The 16500-nt window shown below is 39.7% G+C and overlaps 2 protein-coding genes across 2 annotated transcripts; one reads left to right on the top strand and one right to left on the bottom strand.

Annotated features, from left to right (window-relative positions):
• Positions 1–6756: 6756 nt before the first annotated feature.
• Positions 6757–7995, bottom strand: LOC123318348. The gene has a single exon (XM_044904958.1). It carries the CDS (start codon positions 7993–7995, stop codon positions 6757–6759), a length of 1239 nt encoding a protein of 412 aa, XP_044760893.1.
• A 2710-nt stretch (positions 7996–10705) lies between these two features.
• On the top strand, positions 10706–14236 carry LOC123319045. The gene is made up of 4 exons (XM_044905888.1): positions 10706–10830; positions 13029–13596; positions 13657–13756; positions 14094–14236. Exons 1-4 carry the CDS (start codon positions 10746–10748, stop codon positions 14226–14228), a joined length of 888 nt encoding a protein of 295 aa, XP_044761823.1. The 5' UTR covers positions 10706–10745; the 3' UTR covers positions 14229–14236.
• The last annotated feature ends 2264 nt before the right edge of the window (positions 14237–16500 follow it).

Genomic DNA, 16500 nt, shown 5'->3' with positions numbered 1-16500 from the left:
CAAGTCCCTGTAATAGGTTAATTTAGCGATCAGAATTGGAACTATTCAATAAACGGGATGGGTTTGATTCAGGTGAAACAAAATTCACAGGATAACGGGGTAGTTTATCGTGGTCTCTCGGTGGCAACCTTGGGTGTACACGTCAAACATTACCAGCAGAAAGACTTCGAGACCTCCGCTGATTGGTTTCCGTCACCAGAGAGCCAGGCGACAGAAGTCTGAGGTAAACGGGAAATCTAAACGGAACACAATAGGGATAGGACGGGATAGGCTACTGTGGTCTTTCCGTGGCAACCTTGAGTGTACACGCCAAGCATTACCAGCGGAACGACTTCGAGACTTCCGTCGATTGGTCTTGGTTCACCAGAGAGCCAGACGACAGAAGTCTGCGTTAAACAGGGGGATTAACAATAAGGATTAACACAATTAAACAAATTAAAGTATGCAACTTTGAATCGGGTGTGTTCATAAACTTACTCCGAGAGTAGTGTATGAGTATGGTCATGCTCAGAGAGCATACTCTGAGGAACTAAAAGTACGTTTGTGAACGCTTCGGGTAATCAGAGCTTGCTCTGAGTAAGTTTGTGAACGCAACCATCACGAAGTATGCGGTATCAAGAAGACTTACGGTTTGTTCCGGTACGGTTACACCACCAATAATAGAAAAGAAAAAGAAACAGATCACAGGATCTTCGAATTTAGAAAAATTAATAGCGAAATGAATGAAGAATGCCGAATAAAGAATGAATGAATTGCCGAATAAAGAATGACTGCCGAATAATGAATAACTGTCGAACAGTGAATAAGTAATGCCCGAATAAAGAATGACGTTCGTCTGGTTGTGCGGCCCTATTTATCAACTTTTCCACATGTGTACAGTCATGTGATCAAAATTGCATCCAAATATTCTCCCCAGATGATATATTCTCGGTGGCGGTTATCTCCTTATCGGTAAAAGAAACTGTCGTTATCTGCAATCCACGTTGTTTTTATACTGAATTCGGTGTGTTTTTGTGGACGGAAAAACAACGCCGACAGAGAGAAAGACACATTTTCTTTGTCTTGGATTCTTACGGCGGGTTACTGATGGAAATTTCAATTTTACAGAATTTTAATTTATTAATCAGGATTCTGAAAAGTGAAACGGAATATCTATATTAAAACTGAAATCTCCATCAGACGGTGAAACATCAGGGAAACGGACATTTATTAAAACGAGGTTTGATTTTTATATGAAACAATCAAGTATCGTTACAGTATATATAGATCAAAATGGTGCGCAAAAGACATCTATAGTTTCTAATTTTTTAGAGTTGTAAAATGCCATTAGAAATTCATAGATCTGTACGAGGGCTTGATACCTTGTGTTATTGGAAAAGTACAGAATTTCGTAGTTTCCTATATTATCTAGGAGTCGTTCTTCTTTGTAGAGTTTTGCCTAACGATATATACCAACAATTTTAGAATAAATTTTTTAGTTTCATTTTAATAATTTAATTTTTGAATCAATTTTGAGAGAAATATTTTCAGTTTCCAATTGAGGATTCCGACATCGTTCGGATGTGTAAACATTCCGCACCGTGTTTATTCCGTTTTCACTTCTGAAAAACGATGCCGCACTATGTAAAACATCCTGAATTGGAAGATAACTGTGTTTTTTGTTCGCTAACACAGATAAGTCGAAATTACGACGTCTTCATCGACGCAAATTTTACCGAATTTCGACAGCCGGAGCACATCTGATTTCCGCATCCCCCTCCCTGTGGCTATAAAATCAGATGTCCCCCCGCAGGTCACTTCACTTACGATCCACTTACGATTAACTGCCCCGAGTACGAACGTGATATTTTTGCCTTTTTCTGCCGATTAAAGAAGATTTCGTACAATTTATCCTTAGAATCCAAAATATAATTTGTTTTTTTCTCTTTTGCTTCATTTTTATTTGGGGCGATTTTTAAATTTGTGAGTGGAAGTGGCCGTACCGAAACTAGGTAAGACGACACTACATCTCTTTTTTCATATATTATTGGAACTTCAGCTTCCCTTTCCACCCTTCCTATACCTCAGTTTAAGCTCCACTCCAACTGCTAGTAAAGCACCCCGCTGGCGTGGGTACTCAGGGGGTGCAGAACGCACTTTGGAGTGGCTGAACTTCTCTCGTTCCGTGCTCCCCCACGTCCACTCCTAGCCCGGCTTTGCGAAGTCCACCCTAAAATGGTCAGAAATATCACAACGAATGACAAATCGAAATGGTACTCACTTTGAGGATTCCATCCTGCACTGTTTCCACGATTTTCCAGCGTTTCTTCTACCGATGGAAATTGAAATCTGGAACCACCCGGCGGAATTGGACAATTGGGGGTAAGCTGATAGAATACAGAACTTCGTCACCGACAGCCCCATCGAAGCGTGCGCCGTCTACGCGGACCATAGAGTGGGAGCAACCGAGATGGCGTTAGCCGAGTATACGCCACCTGGGTAGATTAGCGCCTCGCAGTTAATAGTCAAACCGTAAACCGAACCCTATTCTTTCAATAGGGGGAAATAGCAAACCCACCCAGGTACCTACTAGTCGGAGACAGAGTTCGGGGTTATCTAAGGTGATAGCGATAACAAGTACTTACAAACCGAATTTATTACAAGAATCTAAATTACAGTGAACCATACAATGATTTCCAAGTCAAGAAATATATACAGCTGATGACCCAGTTTAAAATGAGGAAAACAGAAACGCAACAATATTAATCTGTCCCGGTGGTCAGAAATTCGAACTCAACACAGTGAAATTAATGAATTATACAATATTCAAATTAATTATATTCAGTCAAAATATCAGGTATTAAAGAAAGAAAGAAATCAATAGCGGTCAATTTGATTCCTTCTGAGACAATGAGGGATGTACGGGGTTAAGACAAAATTTACAGTAACCGATTGTCTCAGAAAGATCCAAGTCCCTGTAATAGGTTAATTTAGCGATCAGAATTGAAACTATTCAATGAACGGGATGGGTTTTTTTCAGGTGAAACACAATGCAACAATTTACAGGATAAGGCGGTGAACACACATGAGCGGCCGCGGCCACGATCACGATCACGATCGTGAGACATCGCGACTGAATGCCGCTATATCGCTGAACAGATCGTGATATTATGTGCGGAATAATACATTTGCATGGGACGAGTCTCGATCGTGATCGTGATCGTGGCCGCGGCCGCTCATATGTGTTCACCGCTTAACGGGGTAGTTTATCGTGGTATCTCGGTGGCAACCTTGGGTGTACACGTCAAGCATTACCAGCAGAAAGACTTCGAGACCTCTGCCGATTGGTTTCCGTCACCAGAGAGCCAGGCGACAGAAGGCTGAGGTAAACGGGAAATCTAAACGGAACACAATAGGGGTAGGACGGGATAGGCTACGTGGTCTTTCCGTGGCAACCTTGGGTGTACACGCCAAGCATTACCAGCGGAACGACTTCGAGACTTCCGTCGATTGGTCTTGGTTCACCAGAGAGCCAGACGACAGAAGTCCAAATTAAGACGTCATCATCGACGCAAATTTTACCGAATTTTGACAGCTGGGGCATATCTGATTTCCGCACCCCTCCTGTGGGTATAAAATCAGATGTCCCCCCGCAGGTCACATCACTTACGATTAACTACCCCAAGTACGAACGTGTTTCAATTGCCTTTTTCCGCCGATTAAAGAAGTTTTCGTTTAATGTATTATTATAATCCAGAATATATTTTTTTTTTCTTTTGCTTCATTATTATTTGGGTGATTTTTAAATCTGCGAGTTCAAGTGGCCGTACCGAAACCATAGGTAAGACGACACTCCGTTTTTTCAAATATTATTGGAGCTTCAGCTTTCCTTTCCACCCTTCCTATACCCCAGTTTGAGCTCCACTCCTACTGCTATTAAAGCATCCCGCTGGCGGATACTCAGGGGGTGCATAAGGCACTTTGGAGTGGCTGAACTTCCCTCGTCCCGTGCTCTCCAACCTCCACTCCTACTGCTATTAAAGCACCCCGCTGGCGTGGATACTCAGGGGGTGCATAACGCACTTTGGAGTGGCTAACCCTCCTACCTCCCTCGTTTTCCAACGCTCACTTCTGCTGTTATTAAAGCTGCCCGCTGGCGTGGATACTCAGAGGGTGCAGAACGCACTTAGGGGTGAGCTGTCGTGAATCTGTGCCGTCTTGTTTCGTCCCCTAACCTGGCTGAGGTCCGATACTTGTCCGTTAAGTGTGGGTCTTAGGTTCTGGCTGGCGTATCACGTTTGAGATCGGACCCCCTGTTTCAGTTCGTCCGTTTTGCTCTGTAAATTCCCTGATATTGTCGTTTGTATCTGATTCCGAGATTAACCTGTTGAAGTGTATAAAGTAGACTATTTCCGTTCCACCCATTATATTGAGTTTTTTTCACTGTACGGATTTTATAATAGTGCTATTTGTGTTTCCTTTTACAAGTCGACAAATATGATTTGTATACGTTGATTTTGACTTTCACTGGTTGTCGCTAACACCCCAGACACCGCTGAACCTTGTCTTTGGCTCGTAGCTATCAGGGTAGGTTTGTTATTTTCCCTTTGAAGAATAGCTGGCGCTCGAGTACCCCGAGAAAAAGGCATTACAACAGGCTATCTTGATTGCAGTGAAATAAACATAAAAAAATAGTTCTTTTTTTTGTACGTTCTGAAGGCATTCTAAAGTTAGAAAAGAAAACGTTTTATTATCAGTATCCTTTTTGAAATAAACTGTATTTTTGTTACTTTCTTCATCTAGGGATTGTTTTCTGTTTGCTTGGTATAGTTTCATATTCAGTAGATGTGGACAACCAGCTTTGTGCCCATCTCTTCGATGGTCGTCCAGATTCTCTTTTATCCTTGGGTTGTTCATTCTTGCAGATGTATGCAATTCTATCTGACTCCATCCTATCAACATGGTCTCCCCATTCCCTCCTTCTTTGGCTACTCCACTTGACAGTACATTCATTCATTGCTGTATCCCGTTACCGGGAATAAATCTACAAAAAGACTCAAAGACAAAACGATGCAATCAAACTTATAATTTTTTAGGGCCGCTTGCGACTGTGTGCCCTCCTGTGGCTGAAGAGACCCAACCATGACCTACAGATCCTTCCACACTCCGTGCATGGATAGTCAACAACCAGATCTGGCCTCCGGTGTATCCGTCTCTAGTCTCCATTATAACTGTGGACCGAAGACCTCCACTGTGATCTGTCTAACGCTAGTTGTTCCCAGTTATGAATGGCATTAACTGATTTCAGGGATTGATGCAGTATATCTCTAAACCGCTTATACTGGCCTCCTGGTTTCCGGGCTTCCTCTGTGAATTCGCCATACAGAGCTATTTTGGGAAGACTTGTGTCTTGCATTCTCAGAATGTGGCCGCACCTACTGAGTCTCAATTTTTATACAACTCGCGCGCTGCAAGACTTCTGCATTTGTAACTTTGTGGAACCATCTGATGTGCATTATTTGTCTTAAATGACGTTGTTGCCGCTTTCGCTTCCGTAGAGGAGCGTTGGAAGGACCACTGTTTTGTAAACAGCTGTCTTGGTCTTCAGATTGAGTTCGTGATTTTGAAATACTCTGTCCTTTAGCTTCCAGAATGTCCGTGATGCAGAATTGATACAGTTATAGGTTCAGTTAGTTCATCCACTGTTTTTATTTTAGTTGCATGATGTATTGGGTTATTGGAATATACAGAGTGGGTCTTTGACTCGTACAAATATTTAAACAGTAGATTCTTGGGGTGAAATGAAACACTTCTTTCCCATGCCATTTTTTCCGATTCAGCCCTGATAAAAAGATATAGCCTTTTTTTTTCATTATTATTATTATTATTATTATAAACATGGAGTAGAGTTGAGATAAAATCTATAAACTCAATAAAATTACAACATATGAGGAAAAAGAAAAAAAATGAATTGTCACAGTCGTTAAGCACAGAACAAAGAACTGTCACTGGGCGTTGCTAGCGAGCCATCTGTCCAAAGAATTCTTAAACGCGTTTACCGAAGGAGCGTTTACCACGTCGGTTGGTAGTACGTTCCAAGAGCCGAAAATCCTGTTGGTTAAGAAGTGTTCTCTACTGGCAGACTTGAACTTTTCTTTCGCCAATTTTAAATTGTGTCCTCTTAAATGAGTGATAGGATTGAGAGTGAAGAGAACCGATAGATCCACATCAAACAGATGATGTAAAGCCCTATAGGATATAATTAAGTCTCCTCTTAAACGTCGAGCTTCGAAAGTTGGTAGGCCCATCAAACCCAATCTTTCCCCATAACTAGGTCTTATCACACCGTAAGGCATCCTTGTGGCCCTTCGCTGGACTGATTCGAGGAGGTTCTTATCACGGGATAGGACTGGTGCCCACACTGGTCCAGCGTATTCAAGAATAGGACGCACATAAGTGGAATATAGAAAGCTGCTGGTCTGAGGATCACAGCGTCCAAAGGTCTTCTGGACCATGTACAGCATTCTTTTGGCCTTGTTGGTAACAGCCACAACATGTTCAGACCAAGACAAGTCCTCAGTCATAGTAACTCCGAGATCACAGTGGGAAGAAACCGGTTGAATAATATCTTGATTTAAATGGTAGATTCGTTTTGGATTATTTCTACCCATGTGGAGCACTTTACATTTTTCTATGTTCAAGGGAATCATCCAAGCACAGCACCATCTCAGAATAGAGTCGAGGTCATCCTGCAAATGGTGCGCCCCGGTTAACGGGTTACCGTAAATTTTTGCGTCGTCGGTAAACAAGGAGCAAGTCGACTTCAGCCCAGTGGGGAGGTCTGATGTGAACACGGTTAGAGAGGGCGAAATGAAGAATCTTTTCATGAATTATTTCCTCGCAGATTTTAGAAATTATAGGGATTAGACTAATTGGTCTGTAATTGTTCGGGTCGTGCTTGTCACCCTTTTTGAAAACCGGAGTAACCAGAGCCTCCTTCCAGCATCCCGGCAACGAGTGCGTGGCGAACGATCGCTCAAAAATCATGGACAGCGGGAGAGATAATGATGTAGCGCAATGTTTGAGCAATCGAGCAGAAATCCCATCGCCTCCAGGTGCACTTGCAATATCTAGCGAGGACAAATGCTTTTCAACAAGTTCGGGAGGAAACTCGACCGAAGAGAGCTGACCTTGACTGCCGGCAAAATTTGTCCTAGGAAGGTTGTCATGTTCCTTGATGAAGCTAGCTGCAAAAGTTTCAGATAAAGACTCTGCAGACTCGGCAGCACTTTTGCTCACGCAGCCTTGTCGATTCCTAACCATCGGGATGGTCACCTTAGTGTTGAGATTGGACCTGATGTACCTGAAGAACTTTTTGCGGTCCCTCGAAGACGCCAGGTTAGACTCAAAACTTGATTTTGCACCTTCCAGCAAAACTTTGATTCCATTGGAATAGGTTCTATGTGCCACGTAATCTTCCTCCCTACGGCTGCGCAAATAGCGCTGCCACATGGATTTCTTGTTGCGCAGCATCCTCAGCATGCGTTTGTTGATCCACGGTTTGGATGGAATTGTAGTCAGAGAGCGATAGGAAGTGCAGGACTCACACTCAACCGAAAGCCTATCAACGAAGGAAGACCACATAATTTCAACATCCATGCTCGAATGAAGAATTGACTCCCAGTCAACATTCTCCAAATTGGCGTTAAGTTGTTCGTAATCAATAATTTTCAAACGCTTAGTTACTTTCTTTGGCTCAGTGATGTTGAGTTGGATCTTGCAAGAAAGAGTGACATGGTCTGACCTTCCAAAAGGTGGCAAAACTTCATGGTAAGCAACAAGATTTGGATCATTTACCAGAATAAGGTCCAGCAAGGACGGGGTCTGACCGCTCCTGAATCGAGTAGGTTCACTTACTAGCTGCAAAAGATTATTCTCTCTGATAGTGTCGACGTATAAACCCGAAGGAGAGTTATAGTCCCTGCTACTGGACAAGGGCCATCGAACGTCCGGCATGTTGAAATCACCGACAAAAAATAGGTTCTTCTTTTTATTGGTTAGATCCTTTAAAAGGCTACACAACTGAGAATCACTTGGGCTGGGTCGAGGTTTATAAACACACAAAATCGTCAAAACCTCCCTTTTATTATGTGAAACGTTCAACACAATGTTGTCAATACCGGGTAGATGAACAGATGAAACGTCAACAGCAAAGTCACGAATCACACTATCGAGGATATAGGCACATACCCCCCCATAACCAATGGTTGTCACACTGTCACTCCTGAACAGAGAATATCCCGGGATTGCTACCATGCTGTCAAGGATACCTGGGTGAAGCCATGATTCGGTGATGAGAAGAAAAGTTGGTTTGGAGTTGGCAACATACAAAGTTGCCTCGAGTAACTTTGAATGCAATGACTGTACGTTCGAGTAGGTGACGCTCCACTCGAGTGGACCGCTTTTTAGTTTTTTGGGCTGTTTTTATTAATCATGATTATTTTGGGAGCGCCATTGATATATTTTATATCTATACCCTCCTCCCCAGCACCTCTTCTGGAAGCTAACTCCTTTCTCAGGCAACTCAACTCCGAAACCTGCTGCGGTGTCTTATCATCGGAAATTGAATAACAACTGAAAGTCGACTCGCGGGCCAGTTTTTTTTTGTTACGAAGAATTTTGGACACCACCATCGGGTTAGTGAAGGATACCTTGATAGGCCTCGGTTTCGAAGGGTCTCTCCTTCCCACCCGGATATTGTTAATCTTAGATGAACTCGCATTGGGTTCTACAAAATCCAACAAATTACCCACAATAGTTGCGTCTTCCTCCTTGGAACTCTCAGGGACACCTCTAACCAAAATATTGTGAGCCTCACCTGAGGTTGTGAACGATTTGAAAAATCAACGTTGGTATTGATCTGGTCGATCTTGATTTCAAGTGAACGTATGTTGTCTTCAAACTTGAAAGTGTTTTTCAAGAATTGAGCGACATTGAGATATTTCCTTCTTGAGTGTATGCTGGGTGGACTTTATCTCCGAAACATCGTCAGAAATCTTACTCAATTTGTTCATGATAATATCAAATTGGTTAGATGTAAATGCGGAGACAGGAGCTGAGCTACCCCGGACTTCACCAGACGTTGAACCGGAGGCAGTCTTACTTCGGAGGACGCGACCGTCCTTCACACAGTTTTGGCATGACCAATTATCATACAAGGCATTGGAACCTGAGGGTGAGAGCTTCAGACAATCTGCATGGAAGTGTTTTGCGCATGACGCACAGTTTAAGAATTTCTGAGTCGGCGTGCCCGAACCGCCGCACAACTTACAAATTGGCATAATTTACAGATCTTCAAAATAAGAGCAGAATTAATAACGGGGGATGGGTAAAGGATAAACGCTTCACTCTATTGGGCCTGTAATAGAGACTTGCCAACAGAAGGACGGCCACGGAAAGATAAGGTTACACACGAGGAATGGAATGTGAAAATGGAAACGAGAAATTGACGCGGTGAGAAGAACGCCCAGTGTTTGTGCAGACAACTAATGGACTCCTCCAGCTATTAGAAATTACTGAATTCACAATTCACGCAGCGCTCGGTACCAAGAGCGCAGTGCTGCCAAAGTATATAGTGGGGAAACAGGTTCCCTGCGCGGTGCGTAAACGCAGGAGTAAACAACAATATTCAACGAATGAACAAGGAAATCAAGAAAAAACACCAATAAAATTAGCTCACGATAAAAGTTATTTAGTGAGGAAAATGATTCAATCGAGCAATTGGCTTATCCTACCTCTCAAGGAACACCCAGAAGGCCAGAAATAAATCTGAAGAGCGATAACTAGAGTTATTTTCAATTGTAACTTCCGAGCATCCACTCACTACGACATGATTACCTTCAGAATAACTAGCTGAAGCTGTGACACATCTGCGGATCATTTGAAAAGAGTTGTATTCAGGCAAAGTACCCAATTAAAAAAAATTATTAAATTTAATTAAAAAATATGAGGAATGCTTTTATTTCACTAAACGTATTCATAAGATACGGCTCAACTTATAGTTTCAAGAGTTGAGTTCTTTGAATTTTTGGTACTTTTATTCATTTTTTTCCCTAATTTTATCATAATGGAGAAAACTGGAAAAAGTGGATCATATCGTGTGTTCCAAAAAGATCAATCAAAAAAATTAAAAACCATTTTCCGAAATTCATTCCATTCTTGGTGTTTCAACAGCATTTATCTTTCAAACCGAACCGATTCGGAAGAAAAAATAGTAAAGGAAAAAGTGTTTCTTTTGACCTCAAGAATCTACTATTAAAATATTTGTACGACTCACCCTGTATATCGTAGAATCGTAGATCAGTCCCATTAGATTTTGTGGGATATGATGTTCCTCCCAATACTTTCAGTACATTGTTTCACAATCCAAGTACGTAAAAAATTGCAATGTTCTCAAACGCGCACATAACGTGGGAATTGGACATATGAGGTTTAATGGTTTCAATTTATTACCATATTCATGCCCCCTTATTGATTACAAGATCACAATTACGAATGTTGAAGAGACATAGGTATGAAGTTCAATTATTCAATGAAGTCAAGTAAACGAATTATCAACATCAGTTTACTTAGGTAGATATACAGAATTTCAAGGGCGAAAGATGCACCGATGGAATGAACCAGAACTGTGGCAAAATGTGGATGCAATCCATAAGATGTTCTTCGCTCTCCCAAAAGAAGGAGAAAAATATAATGCTCAGATTCTTATGCTTAAACATTCGGCCCTTTTTCTGGCCACAGTCGGTTTTCAGTTGTACGGTATCGTCGGCTTCATTGTTCAAGGCTACTCAGGTAAAAAGATAACTTTTCTTGTTTGTCTAATGTTTGTAAGAAATCGGATTCACCACATGACGGACTATCACATTCTGCTGTTCACATCATTTCAGGTCAACTATCTTTTTTTCTCAAAAATCGTGAAACTAACTGAGAACTTACATGAGCCTTTATTTGTTAAGAATGGAACAAAAGCAGTGCAAATTCAATGTTTCAATTGTAAAATATGAATACGGAAAAAAGTTGCTTGGGAAACAAGGTTAGGGGTAGCTTTTTCTACCCCTAGCAATTATATTGCAAGGAGTTGACCCCTTGCAGTTAGAAAGAAACACCACCAAAATCTTTTTGAGTGCTTTTATGCTCGCTCGCATAAAATGTTTGCTCAATTTCATTGTGGTCAGTTTTTTGATTTTCAAGGAAAAAAATTGAAAACTGCTTTTCAGGTGACATCTTCAGGGGGCCGCCACTTAACAAGGAGGCTAAAAAATAAAGTTTATATGAAAGATACAGCCTATTTTTTTGACGAGAAATCACACCCGAAATTTTTTTGGCACTATTTATGTACAGGGTGGACAAATTTCGATGTTTTAGCACTACAGCTTTTAAACCAGTGGAGATAGACAGAATCTGATACCCCATTCTCGGTTTCTTTTTCTGAGAAACTAACAAGCGTAGTAGTCATTTTTGGCTACCTTCTTTTGTTTTCGAGTTATAAGCGAAAATTGGAAAAATGGCGATCTCGAAATAAATTTATATCTACGCTAATACTGATGATAGAGCTCTGAAATTAAAACATTATAAAGGTACTTTTTTAAGTAGAATCCAGTGGCGTGCTTGCCTTTTTAGCAGAATTTTTAATTACGAAGCTATGACCCAAAGTTATGTTTTTTTAAATGAGAACATTAGATTTTTGTGCGATTTCTTGAAAGCTTAATTTTTACCGATTTCAAAAATATATAACATCATATGGTTTGTATCAATATAAATAATAAAAAATGGTCAAAAACCTTTTTTGTCAATATTTCTATGGTTTCAACTTTTGATGAGAATAGAAAAATGTAGCATCTTATGATAACCACAGTTTCCTTCTATTAGTCCTTTAATTTCTATGCTCGTTACTCAATTTCTTCAAGATTCAAATTTTGTGAAAATTGGTAAAAAGCATAGAAATAATGACATTTCCGGAAGGAGAGCGCTCTTGTTATAGGAAGCTCTATTTTTCTGTGTTCGTCAAAAGTTGAAACCATAGAAATATTGAGAAAATAGGTTTTTGACCATTTTCTATTATTTATATTGATACAAATTATATGATGTCATATATTTTTGAAATCGGTAAAAATTAAGCTTTCAAAAAATCGCACAAAAATTTAATCATTTAAAAAAACATAACTTTGGGTCATAGCTTCGTAATTAAAAATCCTGCTAAAAAGGCAAGCACGCCACTGGATTCTACTTAAAAAAGTGCCTGTATAATGTTTTAATTTCAGAGCTCTATCATCAGTATTAGCGGAGATATATATTCATTTCGAGATCGCCATTTTTCCAATTTTCGCTTATATCTCGAAAACAAAAGAAGGTGGCCAAAAATGACTACTACTCTTGTTAGTTTCTCAGAAAAAGAGACCGAGAATGGGGTATCAGATTTTGTCTATCTCCACTGGTTTAAAAGCTGTAGTGCTAAAACATCGAAATTTGCCAACCCTGTACACTCCTCTAGAAGTGGTATGATTCGTTTTTGAAATGAACACTCGATTAGATTCGTTCTTATATAGAAAGAAGAGATGACGAAAAATTTCGATTTTTTCACAAGCAAGTTATGGATGAAGCAGTTGTTTTCAGGGATTTACGGCAACGCTGGTTGAGCTATGAGATCAAGTACAACTTTGTAGGCTCAAAAAGTTCAATTAAATAATCTGTGATGATATATATCTTACTTTTGAGAATAACACAAAATAACCGATTTTGAAGTTTTTAATTCAATCCAAAATAATGTTTCATTCAAACTGGACTTCTGGATGACATGGAATAAATTGAAAAGTGCATTCATTGTGGATAAAAAATGATATTCGAAAAATATTTCTTTAACGGATATTTCGTGTGAATTGTCAGGTTACAGTAATACCAAAAAATATGCTGATGATTTTTTCCTCAGAATACTTTCTTTTTCCACTTCTTATAAAATGTACAAACTTTGTTTCCAATTTGACTTTTTTCAGATGGCCTTCGCAACGAGTTAATTGAACCTTTGCAATTAATAGTTACAGCCTTGCTTGATGGATTGCTCATGATGACCTTCTTTCCATTTGGTGAGAGATTCAGGAAACTACTACAAAAGATGAAAAATGTGTCCCAAGAAGTGCCAATGAATGTGTCTAAGGGTTATATCTTTCTGAATAAATTAACCTGGATTGCATTCTATGCCAACTTCACCGTCATCTGTTCTGTTGGTTTAATGTCCTATTTTTTCGATGCTCATTGTGAAGGCAGGAAACTAAAAGGTGACAAAAGATACATGTGTGGTCTAATGAGCCCTGTTTGGTATCCGTTCGAGATAGAGGATTCGAGCTCATGGAAAGTTATGTTTGCTCTCTACATAAATATAGGTTCCGCAATCATATTATCCTTTTATGGTGCAACTTTTGTTGGATTTATTGGTATCGGATATATTATTACTCTCAGAATACAGGATCTTACAGAGCAATTGATGGAATTCGACGAAAAAAATATTCAGAATTTGGGGCAAAATTTCGTCTTCCTAGTGAAGTACTTTTCTAAGATACAAGAGTGAGTATTCGTAAACTGTTTTTTATTGCAAAGATTTCTCGTTTTTTTTTTACATTTCAGATTCGTTAAAGACGTGAACCAAACCTTTGGATATTGTTGTATTGTCGTATATGTACTCATAACAATATGTACGGCATTCCTGGGATACATTTGTATAATAGTAAGCACACTTTTATAAATTCAATAAAATCGATACTTTGAGAAGAAGACTACCCTCATATCTAAGAGGAAATGATTGTAATCGAAATTAATTCAGGTGTATATATATAATATCCATTGTATGGCCAAGATGGCGTAGTGCCGCGCGAAGCTAATATTAAAAGCCCTTTTGCCCAAGCATCGAAAAATCCCAAGGTCGCACAGGAATGAAGCACCTTCACAAAACTGGCTATAACTATTTCGATTTGTTGATTTTCATTTCAATATATGTTTATCTAAATTAATTTCGATCGAAACTGGCGAACATTTATTGATATCTTGGATTTCTTAATCAACAGGATGGAAGTGTCAAAAATTTTGCATCTCTCTGTATTTGTATCATCTTACAATATGCATGGTGCAGTGTAGGACAACATTTGGAAGACAAGGTAAATATTCAACAAAATTCAATCGATCATATCGAATATCATTAGTTTTTTAGCATCAGGAAATGATATATTCCATTGAAGATCTACCGTGGTATAACATGTCCCCGCAAATGAAGAGAAATTATCGACTTTTTCTAGGATGTAGTCACATGCCACTTCGATTCAGGATATACCCATTTGTAGATGTTAACAACAAGTATTTACTTTCTGTGAGTCAAGTTGAATCATTTTATATTTTTAGGGGTCTTCCAAAAAGCGGGTACCAGCAGCACGCTTGATGGGGCTCCCCTCTCCCCGTGATATCCGCGTTATGTCCGAAGTGAACCCCTCCTGGGCTGCATGGCTGCATCTAGCACGATCACGATTTGAGCGAGAAGCACCGGAGCACCTCGCTTTTCCTTTCCCTGCCCCCTCTTCCTATTGCAACAACCAAAGGTCTGGCTGGTGCACCTCGAGTGCGTGAGTGTGAGTGAAGCCCGCAAACACCCTTTTATCAAAGAGTAACAACAAGAGGTTTAACTTCGCCGATTTACAAGGGAAGATCGAATGCATGGAATTTCAACCTTGAAGTGGGGAGACGCTACGCGCCAGCAATACTGCGCTCAGATTCACTACAGTCAAACGAGAATCTGGGCGACCAATCAGATTGGGAGTTGCGAACAGAACGAACATCTGCTTTCGTTTTCGTCCCTCCACTAAACCAAGGAACATTCAAGGGCATTGAAACGCAACCGGCCAAAATGATAGAGTGAATACTCTTGTTTATACTCTTTGCTTTTATTAAAGAGGAACCTCTTTAGTTTGATTCCGGAACCCATAGAGAAAGGAGGAATATAGTGCCGACTCAGTAGTAAAATAAATTAAGCGTGATTGAAGCCCCCTAATCGGCAGGAGGTCTTAACTAACTTGTTACGAAAATTGACACCAGGGGGCGTATTGCTCTCTTTGAATTCCCATTTTGCCTCCTTCAATCATAATTCGGAACAATTTGAATTAAAACCTTCATTGTACAGTACTGTACATAATGAATTGGATTCTTTGATTCATTGGCACAACTCCAGCATTAGCCATCTGATTCACATAACCTGGAACAGAGTGAAAAATCGGTCATTCAAAGCTAATGCAGCTAATTTCAATGTATGTTTGGACTTTTCAATAGATTTTTTTCAACCAAGATAGCTGCTCTTATTGATGTTTACTGATATAAAACTAATATTTTTCTCCATGTGACAACTGGTTCCTACGCTTGTTATCAATTTCATTCAAAATGCCTGACCTTTTTATCACGAAGAGGAAAAAGTTACTGCATTTGGTAAATTTGATCTTTAGTATGTTGAACTAGTGCTCGGCTAACAGTCAAATTTCGAAAATTTAATATTCTCTAAGCAACAGACGATTTCAAACCTCCATCGATTTGAATGCAGCGTAAAAATTTAAAAATCCGGTAGAGCTAAAGGTACAAATCTTGGTTTAGTCTAATTTTTTAGACTGAAATGGTCCTCATAAATCCTAAAAATTTTTTAAAAAATTCAATTGGAATCAATAACTGACTTGATTGCGTTATCCCATTCTGAAATTCTACTTGGAGATCGAAAAAAGTGCTTGTTCCTTTTTGACCCCGAGTAATTTTTGTTCGAACAATTTGGAATGCAGTATGAAAACTGAAATTTAAAGGATGCCATACTGATTGATTATGACAATAGGTGCTAAGAATTAATACTTACTCTTTCACGTAAACCTAAAGGAACTAATGGAATGAAGATATAGTAGCCCCTATCCACTTCTACACTCCACGATTGCTTCTCAAAATGAAGGAAAGATATTTGCCTTTTTATCTGATGAAACTTGTTGATAAAATTGATGTATTCACTGCAAGAAATAAACCCATGTATGCCTTAAAATCACAACAAATTATAAAAAAATTGTAGAAAACTATGGCGAAAACTTGACTTATGACTTCAGATTAATCTGAAAATACAACTGAAATCGAAAGAAAATTCAGAATTTAGGTTATCTCTTGGGAAAAACACAGTGAACTCTAAAAGAAGAAAGTTGCTTCAGAGTTCACTGCGAAAACTTATTCCGTCTTTTTCTACTATAGCGCTATTTCAAACAATAAGTTCTATCTACTGCCGGACAGGGCGCCACCATCAACATTTTAAACGACCAATGAGAGTTGTTTGTCTTTCCTTCCTTTGTCTATGCCGGAACCGTTCCGGGGCGATAAGCCCGGAGCTGTACTGGTGCATGAAGCACAAAAAAGAAACGCCTATTGATCCGCTCGCGGATGAATTCAACTAGGATTCTAGGGGCTCGT

This window comes from Coccinella septempunctata, chromosome 8 (assembly GCF_907165205.1).
Source record: "Coccinella septempunctata chromosome 8, icCocSept1.1, whole genome shotgun sequence".
Classification (NCBI taxonomy): Eukaryota; Metazoa; Arthropoda; class Insecta; order Coleoptera; family Coccinellidae; genus Coccinella; species Coccinella septempunctata.
The sequence above is the reverse complement of the archived record's forward strand: the minus strand, read 5'-3'. Positions and strand labels throughout refer to the sequence as shown.